This window comes from Balaenoptera musculus, chromosome 19 (assembly GCF_009873245.2).
Source record: "Balaenoptera musculus isolate JJ_BM4_2016_0621 chromosome 19, mBalMus1.pri.v3, whole genome shotgun sequence".
NCBI lineage: Eukaryota > Metazoa > Chordata > Mammalia > Artiodactyla > Balaenopteridae > Balaenoptera > Balaenoptera musculus.
The window spans coordinates 17,421,252-17,442,070 of NC_045803.1; the positions used below are offsets into that span (position 1 = coordinate 17,421,252).

At 54.3% G+C, this 20,819-nt stretch overlaps 1 protein-coding gene across 1 annotated transcript; it reads right to left on the reverse strand.

The window, feature by feature from the left end:
• Nucleotides 1-2,529: 2,529 nt before the first annotated feature.
• Nucleotides 2,530-20,135, reverse strand: HPN (hepsin). The gene is made up of 13 exons (XM_036832945.1): nucleotides 19,966-20,135; nucleotides 19,332-19,401; nucleotides 13,231-13,332; nucleotides 13,101-13,142; nucleotides 7,853-7,982; nucleotides 7,661-7,783; nucleotides 7,482-7,522; nucleotides 6,897-7,062; nucleotides 6,592-6,782; nucleotides 3,767-3,862; nucleotides 3,431-3,573; nucleotides 3,084-3,248; nucleotides 2,530-2,866 (listed from the first exon to the last, which is right to left on the reverse strand). The coding sequence occupies exons 2-13, from the start codon at nucleotides 19,345-19,347 to the stop codon at nucleotides 2,828-2,830; spliced, it is 1,254 nt and encodes a 417-aa protein (XP_036688840.1). The 5' UTR covers nucleotides 19,348-19,401; nucleotides 19,966-20,135; the 3' UTR covers nucleotides 2,530-2,827.
• Nucleotides 20,136-20,819: the final 684 nt, after the last annotated feature.

A 20,819-nucleotide genomic window follows, 5' to 3' on the forward strand; every position in this document is an offset into this window, starting at 1 on the left:
TATAAACCACATATGGAGCTTTCTATTCCAAGTTACATCCAGAAGGCTTTCTATATTTGAAAGTGAATATTCAGATATAAACACTCACCATGAATGCAAAGCCTTGCTTGTATTCCTGAGATGGTTACATAAATTAGATCAGATGGGCCAAATACTTCTGGGTCAGAGATACACAGCAATGACATGGAAGAAAGAGTCTTGATATTTGATCTTTCTGAAGATCAAGATCCTAGCAGACCTTCAAAGCAATCCTGTGATTGTTATTATTATTTTTCTAATATCTGCGTGGCTCCTTGGGGTGGGTGACAAGGTTAGTGGGAGCAGGAGGAGAAACAGGCTCACTGACCCCTGGCCAACAAAGGAGACTGGTGAGCGGCTGTTGAGTGGATCACAATCTCCCAACCCCCTCCCCCCTCCAAGAGCAATAATGTGGGCAGAACCCAGAGTGGTCCCCTGGTCGACATCTTCCCAGTGGACGACCCATTGGTTTTTAATGTCCAAACTTCCACCATGTCTCCTAGAATCAGGCTGCAGCCCCTCAGGTCTCCCAGGGCGGGGCCATGCCCTCTTCAGTCCCACCCAGAGCAGGGTCATGTCTACTCAGACTGGCCCCCTCCCTGCCAGGGTGAGCTGTGTCCCCTCGGACCCCCCAGGACATGGTCATATCTGCTCAGAATCCCCAAGGTGGACCATGTTCTTTCAGAGTCCCCAAACTTCATAAAACACACATACAGTACATTTTTCAGCTAACAACAACAAAGGAAAATTTACAGTCCCATCCCCGTAACTCAATACGTTTCTAACAAAGCAATGTGTGGGTCAAGTCTCGAATTATATCTCCAGTATGATGGGTAGAACAGTGCAGCGGCATGCAGACGTTTGGAAAACTGCATGGAGATGTGGGGCTGGGGCGGTCCTGATGGACAAAGTAATGGTGGGTATCACCAAATCCTAAAAGTTTGGTCCAGGGAGGGATGCTTGGAGCATTTTCTAAAGGAATAGTCTGTATGTATTCAAAGGGGCTTTCCTGTGTCTATTTATGTTTTAGGAAACTGCTTGGGGGCTTGTAGCTGATGAGCAACACATTTAATTTTTATCATCGAAAGTCATGGGAGAGACCCCCTGGCAGCCCAGTGGTCAAGACTCTGTGCTTCCAATGCAGGGGGCGTGGGTTCAATCCCTGGTCAGGGAACTAAGGTCCCACATGACACACACAGCGCGGCCAAAAAAAAAAAAAAAAGAAAGAAAGAAAGAAAAGAAAGAGAAAAGAAAGTCATGGGAAACAGGCAGCTGGTGGGCGTTTTCCTGCAGAGCATCTGGTGTCCAGCAACACCTGGACAAGACTACCAAAGAAACTCCTTAACTTCCCGTAGTTTAGGGGGCAGTAGTGCCCCCTGGTGGCCATTGGTGTCGCAGCAAGATCTGCAGATTCTCTAGGGAACAGAGTGGGTCCCAGGGGAAACTGAGAACAACCTCCAGCCCAGATGAAAAGATGGGGGTCTCAGGTTGTGCTCATAGGGCCTGGTGCTCCTGCCTCCTCCCTACAGGGCTCTGCTTCCCATGTTTTTTGTTTTTGTTTTTTTTTAATAAATTTATTTATTTTATTTTTATTTTTGGCTGTGTTGGGTCTTTGTTGCTGCATGCGGGCTTTCTCTAGTTGCGGCGAGCGGGGGCTACTCTTCCTTGCGGTGCGTGGGCTTCCCATTGCAGTGGCTTCTCTTGTTGCGGAGCACAGGCTCTAGGTGTACGGGCTTCAGTAGTTGCGGCTTGCAGGCTCTAGAGCACAGGCTCAGTAGTTGTGGCACACGGGCTTAGTTGCTCCGCGGCATGTGGGATCTTCCCGGACCAGGGATCGAACCCATGTCCCCTGCATTGGCAGGCGGATTCTTAACCACTGCGCCACCAGGGAAGCCCTGCTTCCCATGTTGATCCACAGTGGATGTCTTTTGTTCACTGGGCATCTACAACCATTTTTTCTGGAAAGAGCAACCCATTTTCCTTTGGAGAACCCCTCACACTCAAGTCATGTAGCTCCTGAGGGTCAAACCTCCTCCCCACCCCATGCACAGGTGCACAGATTTGATAAGGGATGAGCATGTGATCCAAATCCGTCTAGGGAGAGCCAGGCCTGGGACTTTTTTGCTGTAGCTGATGAGAAAGAAGCATTCTTTTTCCACTGTGGCTGTTAAGTCATCCATGGCATATAAGAGTTTTGGTGGGTTGTGGGGACATCTCTGTCTCTGATTGTAGGGGAGCCTGCTTGGAAATGAAGCTGACACAGAAAAGCAGATGTGAGAGAGGAAATGAGGCACAGTCCTGATGAAAAATATTCGAGCAGCTGGATCCAGCAGTACCTGAAGCCAGACGCTCCAGAGCATTTCCAGTTAGGTGAACCAATTAAGATATTTTCTCTTAAGCCAGCGGGAACTGGAGGATCATACTCCCTGCCTGATGTCTGCCAGGCCCAATTGCTCTCTTCCATCCCCCCAAAATGTCCTCATTTGCTGCTTACATTTGCAAACTCAGAGACCACATTAATCAAAACCATCTTTATTATTTAAAGAGCATCCTGTCATCAGGGGCACTAGATGGGACTCCCCAGACGACAGAACAATATTTACATGGGGGTCAGAAGGGTGAGGCTCGGGTGGTCCCAGGGCTGAGTGGGCCCGCCACTGTGGAGGACCTTGGAGGGAGGGTATCCTTGGACCTGTGGGCTGGGCCCAAGAAGAAAAATGTTCCATCCCAGGGTGAACCCCATCATGTGGGGCTGGAGCCACCTAGATCAGCTTGGGCCCTGCAGGCGTGCACAGCGAGAAGCCACAGGTCAGAGCTGGGTCACCATGCCGCTGGCTTCGGAGTGAGTCTGGGGAAAGACAACTAGGGGCTTCCAAGGTCTGAGAGGCTTCCCCCAAAGTCCCACAGCTGAACTCCCCTCCCCAGGAGGCCTTTGAAAGCTATCCGCTCCCTAGGGCACCCTCTTCTAAGCCTGAGCGTTGGTTTCTGGAAAACCCTGGCTCCCTTTCCCCCTCAGAGTCCCAAACCCTCCCACCCTCTGGCTCCCATCTGGGCCCAAATTTCACCTTTATGGCCTGGAAGATCCACTCCCGGAAGTCACTGACTTTGGTGTAGACGCCTGGCTTCTGGGCCAGGGCGCAGCCGGTGCCCCAGCTCACGATGCCACACAGCCGCCAACGTGGCGTCCGAGAGATGCTGTCCTCACACACGAAGGGGCCACCGCTGTCGCCCTGGTAGGGGACGGAAGGCCTGGCTGGAAGCCAAGATGGCTGGCCGAGGGGCCCTCCTCGGATGATCGTGGGCTGTGGTCACAGAGCGCTCTGGCCCTGAGGTAGCGAGCCTGACCACCCACTGCCACGTGTCTCCACCCCCGGAGAGGCGGGGGCCTGGGCTGCCCCTCATCGTCCCTCACCTGGCAGGCATCAATGCCACCCTCAGGATAGCCGGCACAGAACATCTTGGGTTTGATCTGGTTCCCGTAGAAGTCGGGGCCGTTGCAGACATCACTGCTGATTATGGGGACTCGGGCCTCCTGGAGTACCCCCGCCTGTTGGCCTGGGGGTGTGCAGGCAAGGCTGGCCGAAGCTGGGGAGTGTGCACACCCCGCTTCCTTCCAGGTGCCCACCCGGGCTCCTTAGTGTCCCTACACCCCTGGGCCGTGAGGCCTTCAAGCAGGCCAACGGCCCCTCCCCAGCCCGGATCAGAGTCTCCCTTAACAGTGACTTCACAGGCAGAGGACGGAACTCACCGTAGTACTGTGTGTTGCCCCAGCCAGTCACGGTGCAGATCTTGCCGTCCACTAGGGCCTGCCCAGCAGCCGGGAGGCACACGGGCTGGATGTACTCTGTGAGACAGACCACGCTGGTCCCACCCCTGCCGGCCTGCCCCGCCTGGTACAGACCTCAGTCCAGCTGCCCCCGGTGCCCCCGGCCCACCCTTCCCTCTGTTCTTTTACAACAACAACAGCAGAAGTTGCCTTCTACTGAGAGCTCACTATGTACTAGGCACCTTTCTGGGTGAGTTCCTTTAATATCCCATCAGCCCAGGGAGGTAGGAGCTATTAGTACCCCATTTAAAGAGGGGGAAATAAGGCCATGTCATTTGTCCAAAGCCTCAGAATGAGTCAATGAGTCGATGGCAGAGCCAGAATTTGAACCCAGCTTGGCCCAATTTCCAAGCCTGTGTTCTTAACCATGGCCCATGGGGCTGCCCCTGCCTAGAGGGTACCTCTGTGAGAAATTTTACAAGGTACTATCTTGAGATGCTGGACTTCCACCTGTCAAAAAAATCATCATAATAAACACACCAGTCCACCCTGCCCACAGTAAGAATGGCATCCCGGACACGTGACTCCCTTGTGCAGTGCACAACCCACACCAGTGGTCCTGGCAGCCCTACCTGCTGCCTGCTGGTGACTTCACCTCCCTGAGCTCAGAGCTCTCAGGTGCAAAATGGAAAGAATAATCATTTCCCCCCAGAGGTGTATAGTGAGAAATCGGAATAGCATGCCTGGCTAATAGGAGATGCTCACGTAACTAGTAATAGTAAAAAACAACGACAAGAGCAATGATTGTTAATATTAACTGAGTGCTGGCATTGCTATAGGCTCTTGACTCAGATTAACCCTCTTCATCATTTCAATAGCCCTCGGAAGTCATTTAACAGATGAGGGAAACTGAGGCATGGTGAGGTGAAGCCACGCGCCCAAGATCACAGAGCTGGCAAGTACCCGACCCCAAAGCCCAAGCTGTTACCCCTCAGCCATGTGTCTCAAACCCAGGCCCCTCCCACCCCATCCACCTGTGCCCCATGGATACCTCCCCACTTCAATCTTTTTAACCCTCTCACTCCATTCACTAAAGAGAAGGGTTTATTTTGTTTTAAAGAGAAACATGTATCATTCGATACTCTGTAATGACCTATATGGGAATAGAATCTAAAAAAGAGTGGATATATGTGTGGGTATAACTGACTCACTTTGCTGTACAGCAGAAACTAACACGACATTGTAAAGCAACTATACTCCAATAAAAAAAATTAATTTAGAAAAAAGAAAAGAAAAACATGTATCGCTCCCTTAAATGGAAAACCAGCATCATGGATCATTCAAAAGAAAAATAACCATAAAAATAAGAAAAATGCAAACCAAATAGTACTGACTTCCCTGGCAGCACAGCCAGGGGCTTACAGGCACTGATTCCAGCGCCAGGCAGCCTGGGCTCAAACCTTTGCCATTTGCCAGTTGTGGGAATTGGGGGGCATTATGTACCTTCTCTGTGTTGGGACCTTTCCCCTTGTAAAAAAACAGGATCATAAGAGAACCCACTCTCCCCGGGCTGTTGGGACAATGAAATGAGCGCATGCTTGGGACATGCTGAGAGCAGCGGCTGCACACAGGAGGAGCGTGCAGGTGTGGAAGTTCATCCTATCATCATTATTGTTGTATTCTTTCGTTATTATTATTATCATCATACTGCTGCCTGCTGAAGGCTCATCATCATCGCTATTTTCACTTCGTTATCATCACCATTACGATTTTTTTTATTTTTATCATTATTATTACTATTATTACTATTATATACTATTATTACTATTCCTACTACAGAGTGGCCTTCTGAAAGCTGTAAGCCCACGGCCTGCTCTTAATCCAAAAGGCGGGTGTAGATGAGGCATTAAAGACACATTGGCACCCAAGTGAATCTTTCTCATTGAGAGCAAGGCAATGCTCCAGAGAACTATAACACGGATAACGCCTGACTTTCTGATTTATTCATATACTTAAAATTTTTTCATTTCATTTTTTTTGGGGGTGGAGAGTAACGGCTTTTCTGAGATATAATTCACATACCACACAATTCACCCACTTAAAGTGCACAAGTCAATGTTTTTTAGAGAGGTTTTAGATATAGGTACTAGCCTTCCTGGCAATAGGAAGGTGCAACCACCATCACAGTTGATTTTAGGACATTTTCATCACCCCTTTTACCTATGACCGCCCGACATCCCCATGCCCCCACCCGCCCCTTGGGAACCACTAATCTACTTTCTATCTCTACAGGTTTGCCTGTTCTGGATATTTCATATGAATGGGATCATACAGTATGTGGCTCTTTAGGCCTGACTTCTTTCTTAGCACAATGTTGTCCAGGGTCATCCATTGTGTACCATGAATCAGGACTTTATTCCTTTTTATGGCCTAGTATCATTCCATTGTGTGGATCTAGCGCGTTTGGTTTATCCATGTGTCAGATGGTAGACGTCTGGGTTGTTTCCATCTTTTGGAATAATGCTGGTCTGAACACTCGTGCACCAGTTTCGGTGTAGCTATGTGTTTTCATTTCTTTTGGGTACGTACCTAAGAGTGGAATTGCTGGGCCAAATGGTGTTGAACTGCCTGAGGAATCGCCACATGGTTTTCCAAAGTGGCTGTACCAATTGTCCCCGTCTAATGAATGCCCAGTGTGTGCCCCTCAAGATCATCTCCCTCATCACCATGGATTCCTATGCCCCAGCCCCCTCCTCTGTCCTCCTGGCCCCTGGCATTCCCAGGCCAAGGAGCAGCCCCAGACTTACCTGTGAGGGGCAGGGAGCTGGAGAGGTGGACCAGGGCAATGTCATTACTGTTCTCCTCGCTGTTGGGGTCTCGAAAGGGGAGATAGCCCCCGTGGTAGATTACTGCCTGCACCCCCAGCTGCACGCCATGGGGTGAGGTCTGGGCCACGGCACCGGCAAACACTCGCCATCGGGACAGGACCCGGTTCCGCCTACCAGGGATAGGAGGGGAGGGTGGCAGCCTGCTTGGGCACAGCCTCCCCGACCCTGCCGCTCCCCAGCTGCCCCCCCCAGCTGCCCCCCTCAGCACCGTGGGAGACACTCACTCAGGGAAGCAGTGGGCGGCTGTCAGCACCCAGTCTCTGGAGAGCAGGGACCCCCCACAGAGGTGTGCTCCATCGTAGCGAAGACTGACTTGCCATGGCCACCTGCCCAAGCTGGTGTCCTGGCCGCCCACGATGCGATCGACGGGCAGCTTCCTATGGCCACAGTCTGTGGGAGAGGAGGCAGTCAGGGGCAGTGGGAGGCCTGGACCCCCTGCCTTAGGGGGTCTGAGAGGTCATGCCCCACTCTGGGAAGAGTGAGTGGACACGATCCTAACCTGAGGGGTCTGAAGGACATGGCTCCGCCCTGGGCGGGGGGTGCATTCTGAGGAGACACAGCCCCATCCTTGGGGACCCAGGGGGACATGGCTCCACCCGGCGGGGAGGGAGATATGAGGAGACACAGACCCGTCCTTGGGGACCTAGAGGGACATGGCTCCACCAGGAAGGGAGGGAGATCTGAGAAGACACAGCCCCATCCTTGCGGGATCTAAGAGGATAAGGCCTGCCTGGGGGTATCTGACGGGACGTGGCCCTGCCCTCGGGGGGGGGGGTCTCAGAAGAGGACTCTGAGTTTCAGGGTCTCACCTTGGCAGATGGTAGCCAGGAAACGACCCCTGGGACAGTCGCTGTGGGAGAGACAGGGATGGGGACACAGAGGGAGACAAAAAGAGAGGCCAATTAAGACGCAAGAAAGGCACAGCGGGGAGCACGGGTGTGCGTGCCCGGGGGCGGGGTGCGCCCTGCCTGCCCGCCGCCCTACTCACCACACGGAGAGGACCTCGAGCAGCCTCCGGGCGTGCGGCAGCCTCCCCTCGTCCACGCAGAAGAAGCCCGACGTGCCGTTGGCGCCCGCCGTCCGCACATCCAGCTCCGAGTGGGCCAGCGCCCTGGGCGGGGCAGGGGTCAGGCCTGCGGCCCCGCCCCCCAGCCCCCCACCCCCAGGGGCACCCCGGTACCTGAGGAAGCCCATCTCCTCGCAGCTGAGCCCCGCCACCCTGGCGTTGGAGCGCGAGGAGCACAGCAGGCGCCACGTGCCCTCCGTCTGGTCAAACACCGTGAGCCGAGCGTCGGCCGGGCCGACCTGCACTGCAGGGCGACAGGACCGCCGCCTGGGTCGCCTTCCTGCCCGAGCCCTCCCGGCCTCTCCTCCGACCCCGTGGGTCTAGTCCTGAATCCTGGCGGGCCCGATGGCAGCACCCCGGGCCCCCCACATTTGTGACTGCGTCTGGAAGGGCCCATGACTCAAGCTGAACCAAAGATCGGGGTCTCTGGGACTCTGGCTGCCCCGCCAGGGGGAACCAGGCGGCTTCCTCCTACCACTGGGATTCCTAAGCTGGTTGCCCATGAGCTGGAAATCTGGAACTCTGCCAGGAGATTTGGGAAGAGGGAAACTGTTTTAACCAAGCTCCCAGGAGAATGGCATGTGAGGCTGGGTCTGCTTGGGCCCATCTTTGTCCCCAGAAGGGGAAAAATGAGCCAATGCGGAGGAAAGTCAACAGATTTCTGATAACATTTTTAAAGCCCCTTGATGGAGTCAGGCTTGAAGAACCCCCAGAACTGTTGCTTAAGTGAGTCAATAATTTCCCTTTTTGTTTAGCCAGTTTCTGAGATTTTCCTTTTGTCTTTTGCAGCCTGAAGACCCTTGACTAATACATCACAGTGTCAAAATATTTAAATAGATTTCCTATAATCTTAAAAAAAAAAAAGAGAGAATAGCTATCTTTTTCTGCAGGACTTGTCGGAGCATTGAATACACACTAAATTGCATGATAATTCTCCAAGCAGAGGATGCAGTATTCATTCATTCATTCAACAAGTGTTAACTAGACACATACTCCATGCCCAGTCCTGTGTGGGGTGATGCCGGGGGACGTAAAAATGACCAAGACAGCCCTGGGTTGTGACCTCACCAACCAAAGTCCACCAATGGGGGAGACAGACAGCAGTAAAAAAATCACCCAACCAAACACAGCATCACAAACTTTGAGAAGAGGTAGGGCGGAGATACACAGAAAGGCTGGAGAGAGCTTACGGGGGATTCCCCCTGCCTGGGGCTTACTGTGTCCCCTCAGCCCCTCACAGGCGCTCCTCACATGGTCAGAGGACCCTTGTCCACACCTAAGCCAGGTCACAGCCCTTAGCCGTATTTATTTACATTTAGCAAACACTCAGTATGTGCCAGGCTCTATTTTGGGCAATGAACAAATCAGACAAAACCCCCAGCTCTGAGGAGCTCAAAGGCCAATAGGTGAGATGCATAACAAACAGGACAGAGAGGTCAAATAGATGGTGTGTCACAAAAGAAGGCGCCAGGGAGATAAATCAAGCTTGACAGAGGCAGGGGAGTGCTGGCATTGGGGGGAGGGGAGGTTGCACTTTCCAACAGGTGGGCAGGGAAAGCTGCACTGAGAAGGTGGTATGCAAACAAAGATCTGAAGGAGGTAAGAAGACAGGTGAGGGAACAGAGAACCAGGCCAAAGGAACTGCCAAGTGCAAAGATCCCAAGGTGGTGGCAGGTGGGTGGGAGACACGGGGGATGTTTAAGGAACAGCAAGGAGGCTGGAGCAGAGTGAGCTAGGGGAGGGGAGATGGGAGACAAGACTAGATTGACACTAGGGCTTTGGCTTTTACCAGGAGTGAGATGCAGCCGGAGGAGGGCTCTGAGCCAGGAGGGCCCTGATCTGACTCAGGGGTTCACAGGCTCCCTCTGGCTGTGTGTGGGGAGCAGACTGTAGGGGGCAGGATGGGAGCAGGGAGACCAGGGAGGAGGCTGTGTGATGGTCCAGGAGGGAGAGGATGGAGGCTGGGCCAGGGTCAGGGCAGCGGGGCGGTGGGGGAACAGAGTTTAGATTTAGGATTGATTCTGTGGGTGGAGCCCACAGGGTCTGCTGAGATTGGATGTGGGCGTGAGGAAAAGAGGGTCTGATGGCAATTCCAGGGTGTTTGGCCTGAGCTGCCAGAAGGATGGAGCTGCCACTGACTGAGATGGGGAAGGTGGGGAGGAGTAAGCTTGGGGAAAGATCGGCTGTGAACCCCTTTTCTCCTGAGCCTCCTGCGTGGCTGGTGTTCTGAGAGCACATTCTGGGAACGTGAATCTGGTGCAAACTCAATTTTGCATCCTCGTAGGAAGAACTTGGTGAGGCCACACCCAAGCTGAGCAGTTTTCCCACAGCCCCACACATCTGGATGAGGGGAGGCAGGACTTCCAGGGAGAACCCTGTCCTGCTGAGGACAGAGAAAGGCAGACAGAGGATGTGCACTCAGGCCTGAGTGACTCCAAACCCCAAGCTTTTAACGTTGCCCTAGACAGCCTCTCAAGTGACTTCCCTCCTGAGGGTTAAACAATAACGGCACAGTAATAGTAACACTGGCTATGTTTCCTGGGGCTGTCAGTGGCTGACCCCATGCTATGTGTCATATCTGGGGGGTTCTTTGAATCCCACCACCATCTCGGAAGGTAGAGACCATTTCTATGCCCATCTTGCAGATGGGGAAACTGAACCTTGGAGAGGCTATACTTGCCCGGGGGAATATAGCTAAGAACCTGCAAAGCCAGGATTTGAACCCAGGCCTGCCTACCTGCATACTCCCTGCTCCTTCTGTGGCTCTCACATGGACCCTTACCTGACCCCACCCTAAATATACTCACCCACAGCCTGGCCTAAGAGCTTCCTGGCTGGCTTGCCTTAGTCATGGCCTCCAGGTGGGGGCCCAGGGATGCCTGGTACCTCTGCTTGGTGGTGCCCGCCACCCGCTGAGTTCCCAGACCAACACTTGGGGTCTGAAACACCAACTGCGGGTGGCAGTGAATTCTTATTTTTAAATGACTTCTCAGTGCTCCAGGAATGTGATTTCCAGAAAGTGTGAGGTTTTAGGAAAAAATTATCACTTTATGGATGGATTTGGAGGGAGGGGGGAGGGAGGGAGGAGGGAATATCAAATGCCCCCTCCAAGTATTTTTAAAACTATATTCTGTGCCACTGTTTCTCACTTTTAAACTCTTTATTCTTATTTGTATTATTTTAAGCAATGCAAAAAGTATGTTCTAGGTCACCTGGTTTGCTCCCCAAATTGTCTGATATATTTACAGGTGTGAAAATCCCAGAAAAGTGAGGTGGGGATATCATTTCCGGGTTGTTTTTGTTTGTTCATTTTGTAATTTCCCAACGTTTCTGGAAAACTCGAGTATAATGGAAGGGCACGGTGCTGGTGTTGGCCAGAGCCAGGTCTGAATCGTGGCCTAATTACTTTCCAGCTGGAGGCCCAGGACAACTTGGTTCATGTAGGCGATCTGTCCTCATGCTTATTCATTAAGCAAAGGTTTCCTGAGCACCTACTATGTGCCAGACACTGTCTGGGGCAGTAAACAAAATGCCCCTGCCCTCCTGAAATTCACCAGGAGTAAATCATGAACCGCGAGTGTGAGGAGGGTTTTACCAGGGGCAGCAGGATGGCTGTGGGGAGCGGCGGGGGGCGGGGGTGGTGGTGGGGGGAGGCGGTGTGGAGCCTGGGGACAGAAAGGCCCTGCTCAGGAAAGTTACAGCCTGAAGCACGAGACATAAAAGCCCATGTTAACCAAGTTGGCTGAGAGTCAAGTGTTGCACGGATCATTACCTCCTCTAATTCTCACTCCCAGTTTCCAGATGAGGACTCTGAGAACCAGAGAGGGCAGGACAGGTGTGAGCCTCAGCTCAGCAGTGATGGTGCAGGACCCTGAAACCTGCCTCGGGGTGTGAGCGGGAAAGAAGGTGGTGCAGGGAGGGTCCTTCAAGGGCGTGAGAGCTGCCCATGCGCTGGAGCCTGAAGGGCACCGGAAGCAAGCATGAGGTGCGGATGGAGAGGGGCCCACACCCTAGGAGGCTCAGAGCCTGGCTCCTTCCAGCCCAGCGGCAGTAGTGAACTTCCAGCAAGCACATGACCCCTCTGCCCTGCCATTTATTCAATGTGCGGACTTGGACAAGTCAGTTCACGTCACTGGGCCTCAGTTTCCCCATCTGCAAAATGGGGATGATGATAATGGCCCCGACTTCACAGGGCTCTTGTGCAAAGGCTGCAGCCAGGGCCTGGCATGTGTTAGCCGTCACTATGGCAACCCACTTGGCTGTTTCTTGAGAAACAATAGAGTACAGTAGTTCTACACAAGAGCTGGATCCAGGCTGCCTGGTTCCGATCCCAGTGACCTGAGGCAAGTCACTTGGCCTTTCCAAGCCTCATTTCCCCATATTAAAATGGGCTGTGGGGAGGATTTAATGAGTCAATACCTGCAAAGCCCTGAGGCCTGTGCCTGACACATGTAAATGCTCTCTAAGCGGCAACTGTGGTGGTTGACCTTGATGGTGGCTTTCCTTGTCTAGATGTTCATTTCTGCTCTTAATGTGAGCTGAGTCCTTTATGGAACTAGATGAGGCTTGTGGGAGTGAAAAATGCATCCCATCACCCAACTTCCCCATTCTTCCTGCTGCCCTGAGCCACAGAACGGCAGCTTGGAGTTGGCATTTGGGAAGATTCATTCATTCCACAGTGAGTTTCTGCATCTATTTGTGTGGCCACTCCTTCCCACCTGCATGCAGATACATCTCTACCAGTCAAGTCAAAGAGCTATTCGTGGCCCCATCATTTACCAGCTGCATGTCCTCTCTGGTCCTCACTTTGCACATCTGTAAATGGGGATAATAACAGCAGCTACCTCCAAGGAGAGCTAGAAAAAGGTTGGCTGAATTCATACAGTACCTCTCAAACATGTTTTGACCACGTTCCGCAATAAGAAACACATTTTTACATTATGATGTAGCCTTGAACGTCTGTTTTCTGGGGTGAACTATGGCATTGCTCTAAGCCTCAGTTTCCCCACCTGTAATATGGAGAGAATAACGGTCCCACCCTCATAAAACCAAAAGAAAACATTAACAGAACTTCTTCTTACTGAGAGAGATGCACTCTGATTTTTTAAATCTATTTCATACTTTTTAAAGTGTGGTTTTCAGCTCACTAATTTCATGATGCACTAACGGATAACACATATAGAGTCTGAAAAACACTGGGTTAGACAAGGTCAGTGTTTAGAGCAACAATACGAGTGCATGAGCACTACCAGCATTCCTGCAGGCATTCACGCATTCATTCAAAAAAATGCTTTCATTCAGTTCCCACCAGATACGGGTTTCCTCCAGGGCTCCCCAGAGGGTCTCAGCTCGCTCTACTCACCTGGATACAGCGGCTCCTGATCACTCCTGAGTAGAACGGTCACTGCAGAGAAGGCAGAGGTGAGGGCAGGTAGGCTGGGAACTGCAGGGGGCAGGGGAGGGTAGAGGCGCAGGGGTCCGTCCACTCTCACCAATGGCCCAGGACGCTGCCCCGATGCCTGTCAGAAGCAGCACGGTCCCCACAGTGAGAGCTGCCACCTTGGGTCCAGAGCAGCATGGCACAGTCCGGCCACCTGCAATAGACACCATGCTGGGGCCACTGCCAGGTCTGCCCTCATGGTGGCAGGATCTGAGCACGGGGCCAGCTCTGCCCTGCCCCCAGGCCAACTTAGCACGCCTGAGCCTGCCCTGCCCTGGGCCCAGTTTCCTGGGGTGAACAGTTGGCAGGGCCGTCTCTCCCCTGCAGCGAGGACAACCAGGTGTCCAGCCCCCCAAGGGTTCCAGCTGGGAAGAGCCGTGGCTGAGACAGCTGCCACCCTCCCTGCCTATATTCCTGGCACTTAAGGGATTTCTCCTGCCCAATGACGCTGCGCTTCTGTATTTCCTTCATCACGTTGTGCCATCTTTTCTTGAACGTCTCACTTCTGCTAACTTTCCCAGAGGTTCTTGGAGCCTCTTGGGGGCTGTGACCCCTGACCTTTGCCCTCTTGGCAACTCTCTTCCCTGCTGTTTGGCATTTCCTCACTGCCTCACTTCTCTCTGCTATACCAGAACCTCTACCCCTGGGAACCCCCCAAAACCAGACCTCTCCCAAAGGACCCAGCTCCAAGGTCAAATTTGCCCCTGGAGGTTGAGAACCTACATTTGGAAATTTGCCAGCCTCACTTAAAAATACTGGCCTTGGACTTCCCTGGCGGTCCAGTGGTTAAGACTCCGCACTTCCACTGCAGGGGGTACAGGTTCGATCCCTGGTCTGGGAACTAAGATCCTGCATGCCGCGTGGCGCGGCCAAAAAATATATATATATTGACCTTACCCATTCCTATGTGGGACCTTGGGCAGGTGGTGTCACCTCTTTGAGCCTCAGCTTCCTCATCTATTTAATGGGCATCCACCTAGCACACACCTCTAAGTATAATGTTTTAAAGTTCTTTTAAATAATAATAATATAATAATAAAAACCATACTCTTATCACATGTTTTATGTGCCAAACACTGCTCTGAACGCATTAACTTATTCAGTCCTTATCTAAGTTATGATTCCAATTTTTCAGACAGGGAAAACTGAGGCTCAGAGAAGTGGAGTCACCTGCCCAAGGTGACTCAGCCAGGAAGAGGCAGTGCCGAGTCCTGAACCCTGGGCAGATTTGGCACTGGGGTCCAAGCGTATAACCACTAAGCCATGCCACCCCTCCCTGTGCTATAGTGGCTGGCATATAGCAAGTTCTCAATAAATGCTTTTATTTATTTATTTATTTTTCGTTTTTTATTGTTCAATAAATGCCTTTAAATCATTAGAGCTGTGTGGTCCTGGGCAACTCCCTTCACCTCTCTGGGCCTCAGTTTTCTCATCAGTAAAATGGGACTTTATTCATTCATTGTCCTATTGAGCATCCACTGTGTACCTGGAACCATTCTAGGCTCTGGAGACACATCCCAAAACAAGACATATGAGATGCTGGTTCTCATGGAGCTCATATTCTCAATGAGTGTGTAAAGTGAGGGGAAAACCAAAACAAGTAAACAAGTAAATGAACTTGATAATTTCCAGATCGTGGCAAAGTCTATGAAGAAAATGATGTGGGTTGGGGGTGGCAGTGTTCCGTGGGGTGTCCAGGAAGGGCCTCCCCAAGAAGTGACTTTTGAGTGGAGACCTGAGGGGTGAGACCAGCCAAGCAAAGACCTCTCATGGAAGGGCACAGTGGGCAGAGGGCACAGCACAGGCAAAGTCCTTGAGGCAAGAATAAGCACGGTGGGTTAGAGGGCAAGAGAGGCCACTGATGTGGCCAGAATGGCATGAGCTTCGGGAAGGCAGTAGGGCCAAGGCTTGGGCCAGCTGGGGGGGGCTGGCAGCCCCCGGAGAAGAGGGTTTTTATTCCCTGTGCAACAGGGGCCCTGGGGCTGAAAAGCCAACCCTTTTGCTAGGGATCGGGAGGACCAAAGGGAAAAGGCCGCTGAAAGCTTTTGCTGGGCCTGGCATGCACCCGACTGCCCTTGGCATCTGCAAGGCCTTCCCAGGGCTGCAGGACCTCCCAGCTTTGCCATCTGTGTCGTGGCAGTACAGCTGATGGGCACAGGGCCAGGCCAGCACCCGGAATGGAGCAGGGAGCGATCCAGCACCTTCCTGGGATGGCTATTGTCTGAGTGTCTTAAGAATTTGAGAGCCCAGCCATTCCCGTCAAGGTGCTCCTCCCTCCAAAGAGGCCCCAGTGGACCAGGCCAGCCCAGCCCCGGCTGGCTGACCCCTTCCTGTCTCCCTGAGGAGAGAGGTCCCCACCTCGACCCCCAACCATCTTCCTGGTTCCAGTGGGAGGTCTTGGCTCCCCTAGCCGTCAGGCTCGTCCTGGTTCCTTTGTGTTCAGATGTGCCTGCAGAGCTTCGGGCCACTCAGAGCCCAGCCCAGAGGTTTTGGCACGTCTGCTGGGGCAGGAAGCATTGCCACCCTGTGTCTCTTAAGGTGAGAGGCAAAACCTGCTTTCATGCCTTCTGGTTCAGGGGACTTCGGGCAACCCCCAAACAGGTGCCTCTGGTGGGACAGGAAGCATCCTCACTCTGGGTCCCTGGCGTGAGAGGCATTCTCACTGCGAATCTTTGCTGAGGCAGGAAAGCGTCCTCACTGTGTGAGAGGCCGCAGCAGCCTTGCGTGATCCCTCAGGGGCGAAAGGGCTGGGTAAGCCAGGACCCCCGAGCTTCCCCCTGAGGCTCTGCTCTCTGTTCCTCCAAGGGCGCTAGGCTGCCCTTGTCTTCTCACAGGACAGTTCTTCTGTCCCCACCATTTGGCTGCAAAACCCTCCCAAGTGACATCTTTGGCTCCTTGTCTCTAAAACTCCGTTCAATCTACAGCTCCGTATCTGTTTTCATTGTACACAACTCCAACTTCCTGAATGGAAGTCTCCCTCCGTCTCATTTCTGGGACACCGCCCGTGCCTGATTCTGATTCTCTCCCTACTTCTCCATCTCCTCCACACACTCCCTGAAATCTGGGGTCCCCAGGGCGGCCATGGCCTCCTCCCCCTCATGCCTCCCCACTCCCATCTGTCTTACCCACCTCCACAGCCTGTGTCCCTTTTCTGTCCCCAGCCCTGGACTCTCCTTTGTCCTAGATCGGGGGTCCTGCAGTCTCTTAGATGCCTCCCACTTGAATCCCCAAGGTCCTTCACACCTCCCAGGTCCCATACTGGCCTCAATGTCTCCCCAGATCCCCAGGTCCCATCTCAGAGGCCCTCATCCTCAGGACTGTCCCTCATCTGCAGGACGCCTCCCTCCCACCACAGCTACAGGCCTCCTGAGTGTCTCCTGCCCACTCTCTCCTTCCCTGCTCCCACCCCATCCAACCCCTGGGCTCAGTCTCTCCTTCTGGCCCAGCCTCCACATGGAACCCCAGGGGATCTTCCTAAACACCAAATCCAACCTGTCCCTACCCTCCATGACACCCCAGTGCTCCCCAGGACAGAGTCTAAAGCCCTCAGCCCGTGGTGCCAGCCCCTCTAGGATGTAAGCATGGCTATTAGAGATTTGGGGGTTGAACATGCTTTCCTAAATTCCCACACAGCCATATGGGTCCTTATCAGACAACTGATAAGAGGTTCCAAAAAGCAACCAAAACGACAGGACTTATAAAACAAAGAATACCCACCAGCGCCATCTTGTGGAGAGACCCGGCACTGCCCAGTCATGGGCCAGCTTCTCACCAAAAAGAGTCCTAATGGGTCTCAATCACCCTCCCAGCTCCATTTCCAACTTTACCGACAGAAATACCAAATTAGCTACGTGCCACTGCACACCCGGCAGATTGTCACCCCAGCTGTCAGCTGTTAGCCTTGCTTTTCCCTCTGCCTGGCACACCTACCTACTCCCTCCTCATCCTGAGTGTCAACTCAGATATCACCTCCTCTGATTCTAAGTCTCCAGGGAGCACCGAGAACCTCGCCTTGGGTGCACTTCAACAGCAGAATGGGGCTTCCCTGGTGGTGCAGTGGTTAAGAATCCGCCTGCCAATGCAGGGGACACAGGTTCCATCCCTGGTCCGGGAAGATCCCACGTGCCGCGGAGTAACTAAGCCCGTGCACCACAACTACTGAGCCTGAGCTCAAGAGCCCGCGAGCCACAACTACTGAGCCCATGTGCCACAACTACTGAAGCCCGCACGCTTACAGACCATGCTCCACAACAAGAGAAGCCACTGCAATGAGAAGCCCGTGCACCGCAACAAAGAGTAGCCCCCACTCGCTGCAACTAGAGAAAGCTCGCACACAGCAACAAAGACCCAACGCAGCCAAAAATAATAAATAAATAGATAGATAGATTTATTTATTTTTTAAAAACCCAGCAGAATGGTAACACAAACATTAGCACAACTGCAGCCACAATGGTTCTCAGAAGCTACACCGACCTTAGCCCTGTCCTAACCCCATCCTGCAGTTTCCTAAAATCCTTGCAACTGTTAATGAGGAAGGTGTCATTATCACCATCCCCAATTTACAGATGAGGAAAGGAGGCCCAGAGAGGTGCAGCCACCTACCCGGGGTCACCCAGCAAGTAACCACAACACCAGAACTTTTCAGCATTCGTGTCTAGGTTTGAAATGACAGCCGGACTCCCCTCAAAGGCCAGGCCCGAGCTGCCTGGGGATGCACTTAAGCCCACTGTGCCACGGTTCTCTCTGTCCCCAGGCCAGTCTCTGGCCATCCTTCAGCACATGCCCTGCTTTTCGTCCCTGGTTCATTCACCCATAGGCCCCAGGCCTGGTGAGATCCCTTCAGTGGGCTCCAGGAAGGAATGGTTCCAAAGGTGCAGGGCTCTGCTGCCCACCTGCTCAGCAAGGGCACAGCACCTTCTCCCGAGCCACTGGGAGCCTGGATTTACTCTGGGCCACAGCTGAATGATTTGGGCTCTGATTTGCTAGCTGTGCTGAGACCCAAAGAGGCCAGTGATCTACACCCATCATTTCAGCCAACACATTCAGTGCTTCCTGCCTATCACGGCATGTAAATCCTCACACCATCCTCTGAGGTGGGCACTAGTACTGTCTCCATTTTACAGAGGAAGAAACGAGGCCCAGAGAGGGTAAGTCGCCTGCCCAGGGCCTCACAGCTAGAAAGTGATACTGCCTGGGACCAAACCCAGCTAGCCTGGTTCCAGGAAGAAGAGAGGGAGTCAGCCCCAGCTGGGGAACGTGGAAAGGAAAGGCCACCCCTAACTGGGCCCTTCCAGCTGGCTCCCGAGTGTGGACGAGGGTAAGAAGGAGCCAGGGTGTCTGGAGCCCCTGCCAGGGGCTTCCATGAGCCCTCGAGTGCCCGCCACTCCGAGGATGTGGTTTCTCCCCACCATCCCTGGAGCACTTTCTCTGTTGTCTCTCCCCTTTCCATCCATCCGGACCGAGTCCAAAGTCCTCCCTCTGCTGTTTTGCCCACAGTGTGAGGAGGTGGGAGGAATGTCTGGAATCGGTGGGGGTCTTGGGTCCCAGGACTCCAAGTCGGCAGACCTCTTCCACGACAGCTCTGGTGCACCGCATTTGTCTTACAAGCTGAGCCCCATGCTGGTGCTTTGTGTTTGTTCCGTGCTCCCAACAACCTCACGTAGGTAGGTAGGTAGGTAGGTAGGTAGCATTAGAATCCATGCTTGACCCAGGGGGGAAATGAAGCCCAGAGAAACGACGACACTTTCACAAGATGGCACAGCAAAAAAGTGGCAGAAGCCAATTCGAATGCAAGCCTGTGTATTTGACTCCAGAGTCTGTGTCCTTAACTGTGATAGCTAGTCTCCCCGCCTTGGCCCCAAGTAGAGGACAGGTCCAGGGGTAGCTGAGAGACCACTGGGGGATGAGGGGAAACTGAGGCAAGGGGCCAGGAAGGTCATATGGGGTGGCAGGGAGGCAGGTGGTGGCACAGCCCCACAGAAAATTTGGTTAATAGTTAATCAGGTGGAAGAGGCTTCAGAAGCGGGTGGGGATGGGCCCCAGGAGGGGTGCCAGAGAGAGGGGGCTCCAAGTGGGTGGAGGGTTGGGAAGAAAGCACAGAAGGAAGGGCGCCAGGCAGAGCCAAAGTTGGGGCTCAGGGAAAGGGGGACTCACCCTCCTTCTCCGCCATGTCACGGCCTCTAGTTAATGATTCCCCGGCTGACCTCCTGGGCCGGGGCGGGACCTGTGGGGAGATGAACGGGGGGAGGCAGGGCCTGGGGGAGCCCAGGCCAGCCCCTGTGTCCCCAGTCCCAGGCGCCCATCCAGGGAGGCTGAGGGTCTGGGCCCCGGCCAGAGCACGCCGTGATCACGGACACAGACTGGGCTGGGTTCAAGGATGGGGTCAGTGTGTGACCAGCAGCCAGGGGGATGCCTGGATTTGTAGGCCTGGGGGACCCCATGCCTGGGCCTGGGTGAGGAGGAGACTAGGGGTCTGAACTCCTGGGTCTGAGGGAGGAGAGCTGGGGCCTCAACTCCTGGGTCCTGAGGAAAGAGAGGTTTGGGGGCCAGCTCTCCTTCGGAGGAGGGGCACAGGGGCCTGGACTCCTGGGTCTGAGGGAGGAGGAGACTGGGGCCGATCTTGGAGTCTGAAGAAGAGGGGGCTGGAACTCTGAGGTCCTCGGGGAGAAGCCTGACAGCCCACTCTCCGGGTCCCTGGGAGCCCTTCTACTGGGAGCGGAGCATTAGGGCGGGTGTGGGTGAGGGGGCCCACGTCCTGGGGACTGGAACTGAGGACCCTGGTCCTTACCCTGGGGTCCGGCAGGTGGGGGCGGAGCTGAGAGATGGTGCCGGTTTAGGGTCAGTCTCCAGGCCTGGGCAGGAGCATGGTGGGCCCTCAGCAGCGGCGGCCCCAGAGGCAGCGGCGGCGGTGGCGGGTGGCGCGGGGCCTGCTAGGCCTGGCTGCCTCACCTGAGGAGGAGGGGGCTGGGCAAGAGGCGGGGGAAGGGGCGGGGAGGGGCCGGGCAAAGGGATTGGCAGCGCTGGAGGCCACCTGGCTGGTGGGACGGGGTTTGCAGGGGCTGGACCAGGCCGGCCCAGCAACCTGCCTCCGGCCTGGAGGGGGCTCAGGTGTGCCAGTCTGAGGGGACGAGGAGCTGGGACTGGCTTGGCCTGAGGGCCGGGGTTCTGGGGAGACAGGGCAGGCTGGGGGGTGCTTACGAGGACCAAAGGAAGGAGCTACGAATTGGAGGGACACAGAGGGAGGGCACCCGCTGCCCCAAGCCCACCCTGCCCCGGCCTCTTCGCCTGCCTCCTGCCCAGCCCCCGCCCTGCCCCAGCTCAGGCCGAACCCCGCCCCTGTCTACCCCTGCCCCTTCCAGCACCCTCTGCCCAGCCCCAGGCCCACCCCTGCCCCTGCCATTTCCTGCACCTGTTGCCCAACTCCTGAACAAGGCGGTCCCAGTTCCAGGCCGGCCTCAGCCCAGCCCGTGCCCCAGACTCCTCCCGCACCCCAACTCCTGCTCCAGCCTCTGCCCCTTCCAGTGTCCCCACCCAGCCCCAGTCCCAACGCCTGCCCCGCACCTTGCTCTCCCTCCCCACCCCACCCCCGCCCTTGCTCTCCCCACCCCGCCCCCTCCACCCAGCTGCTTTCCTACAAGTCAC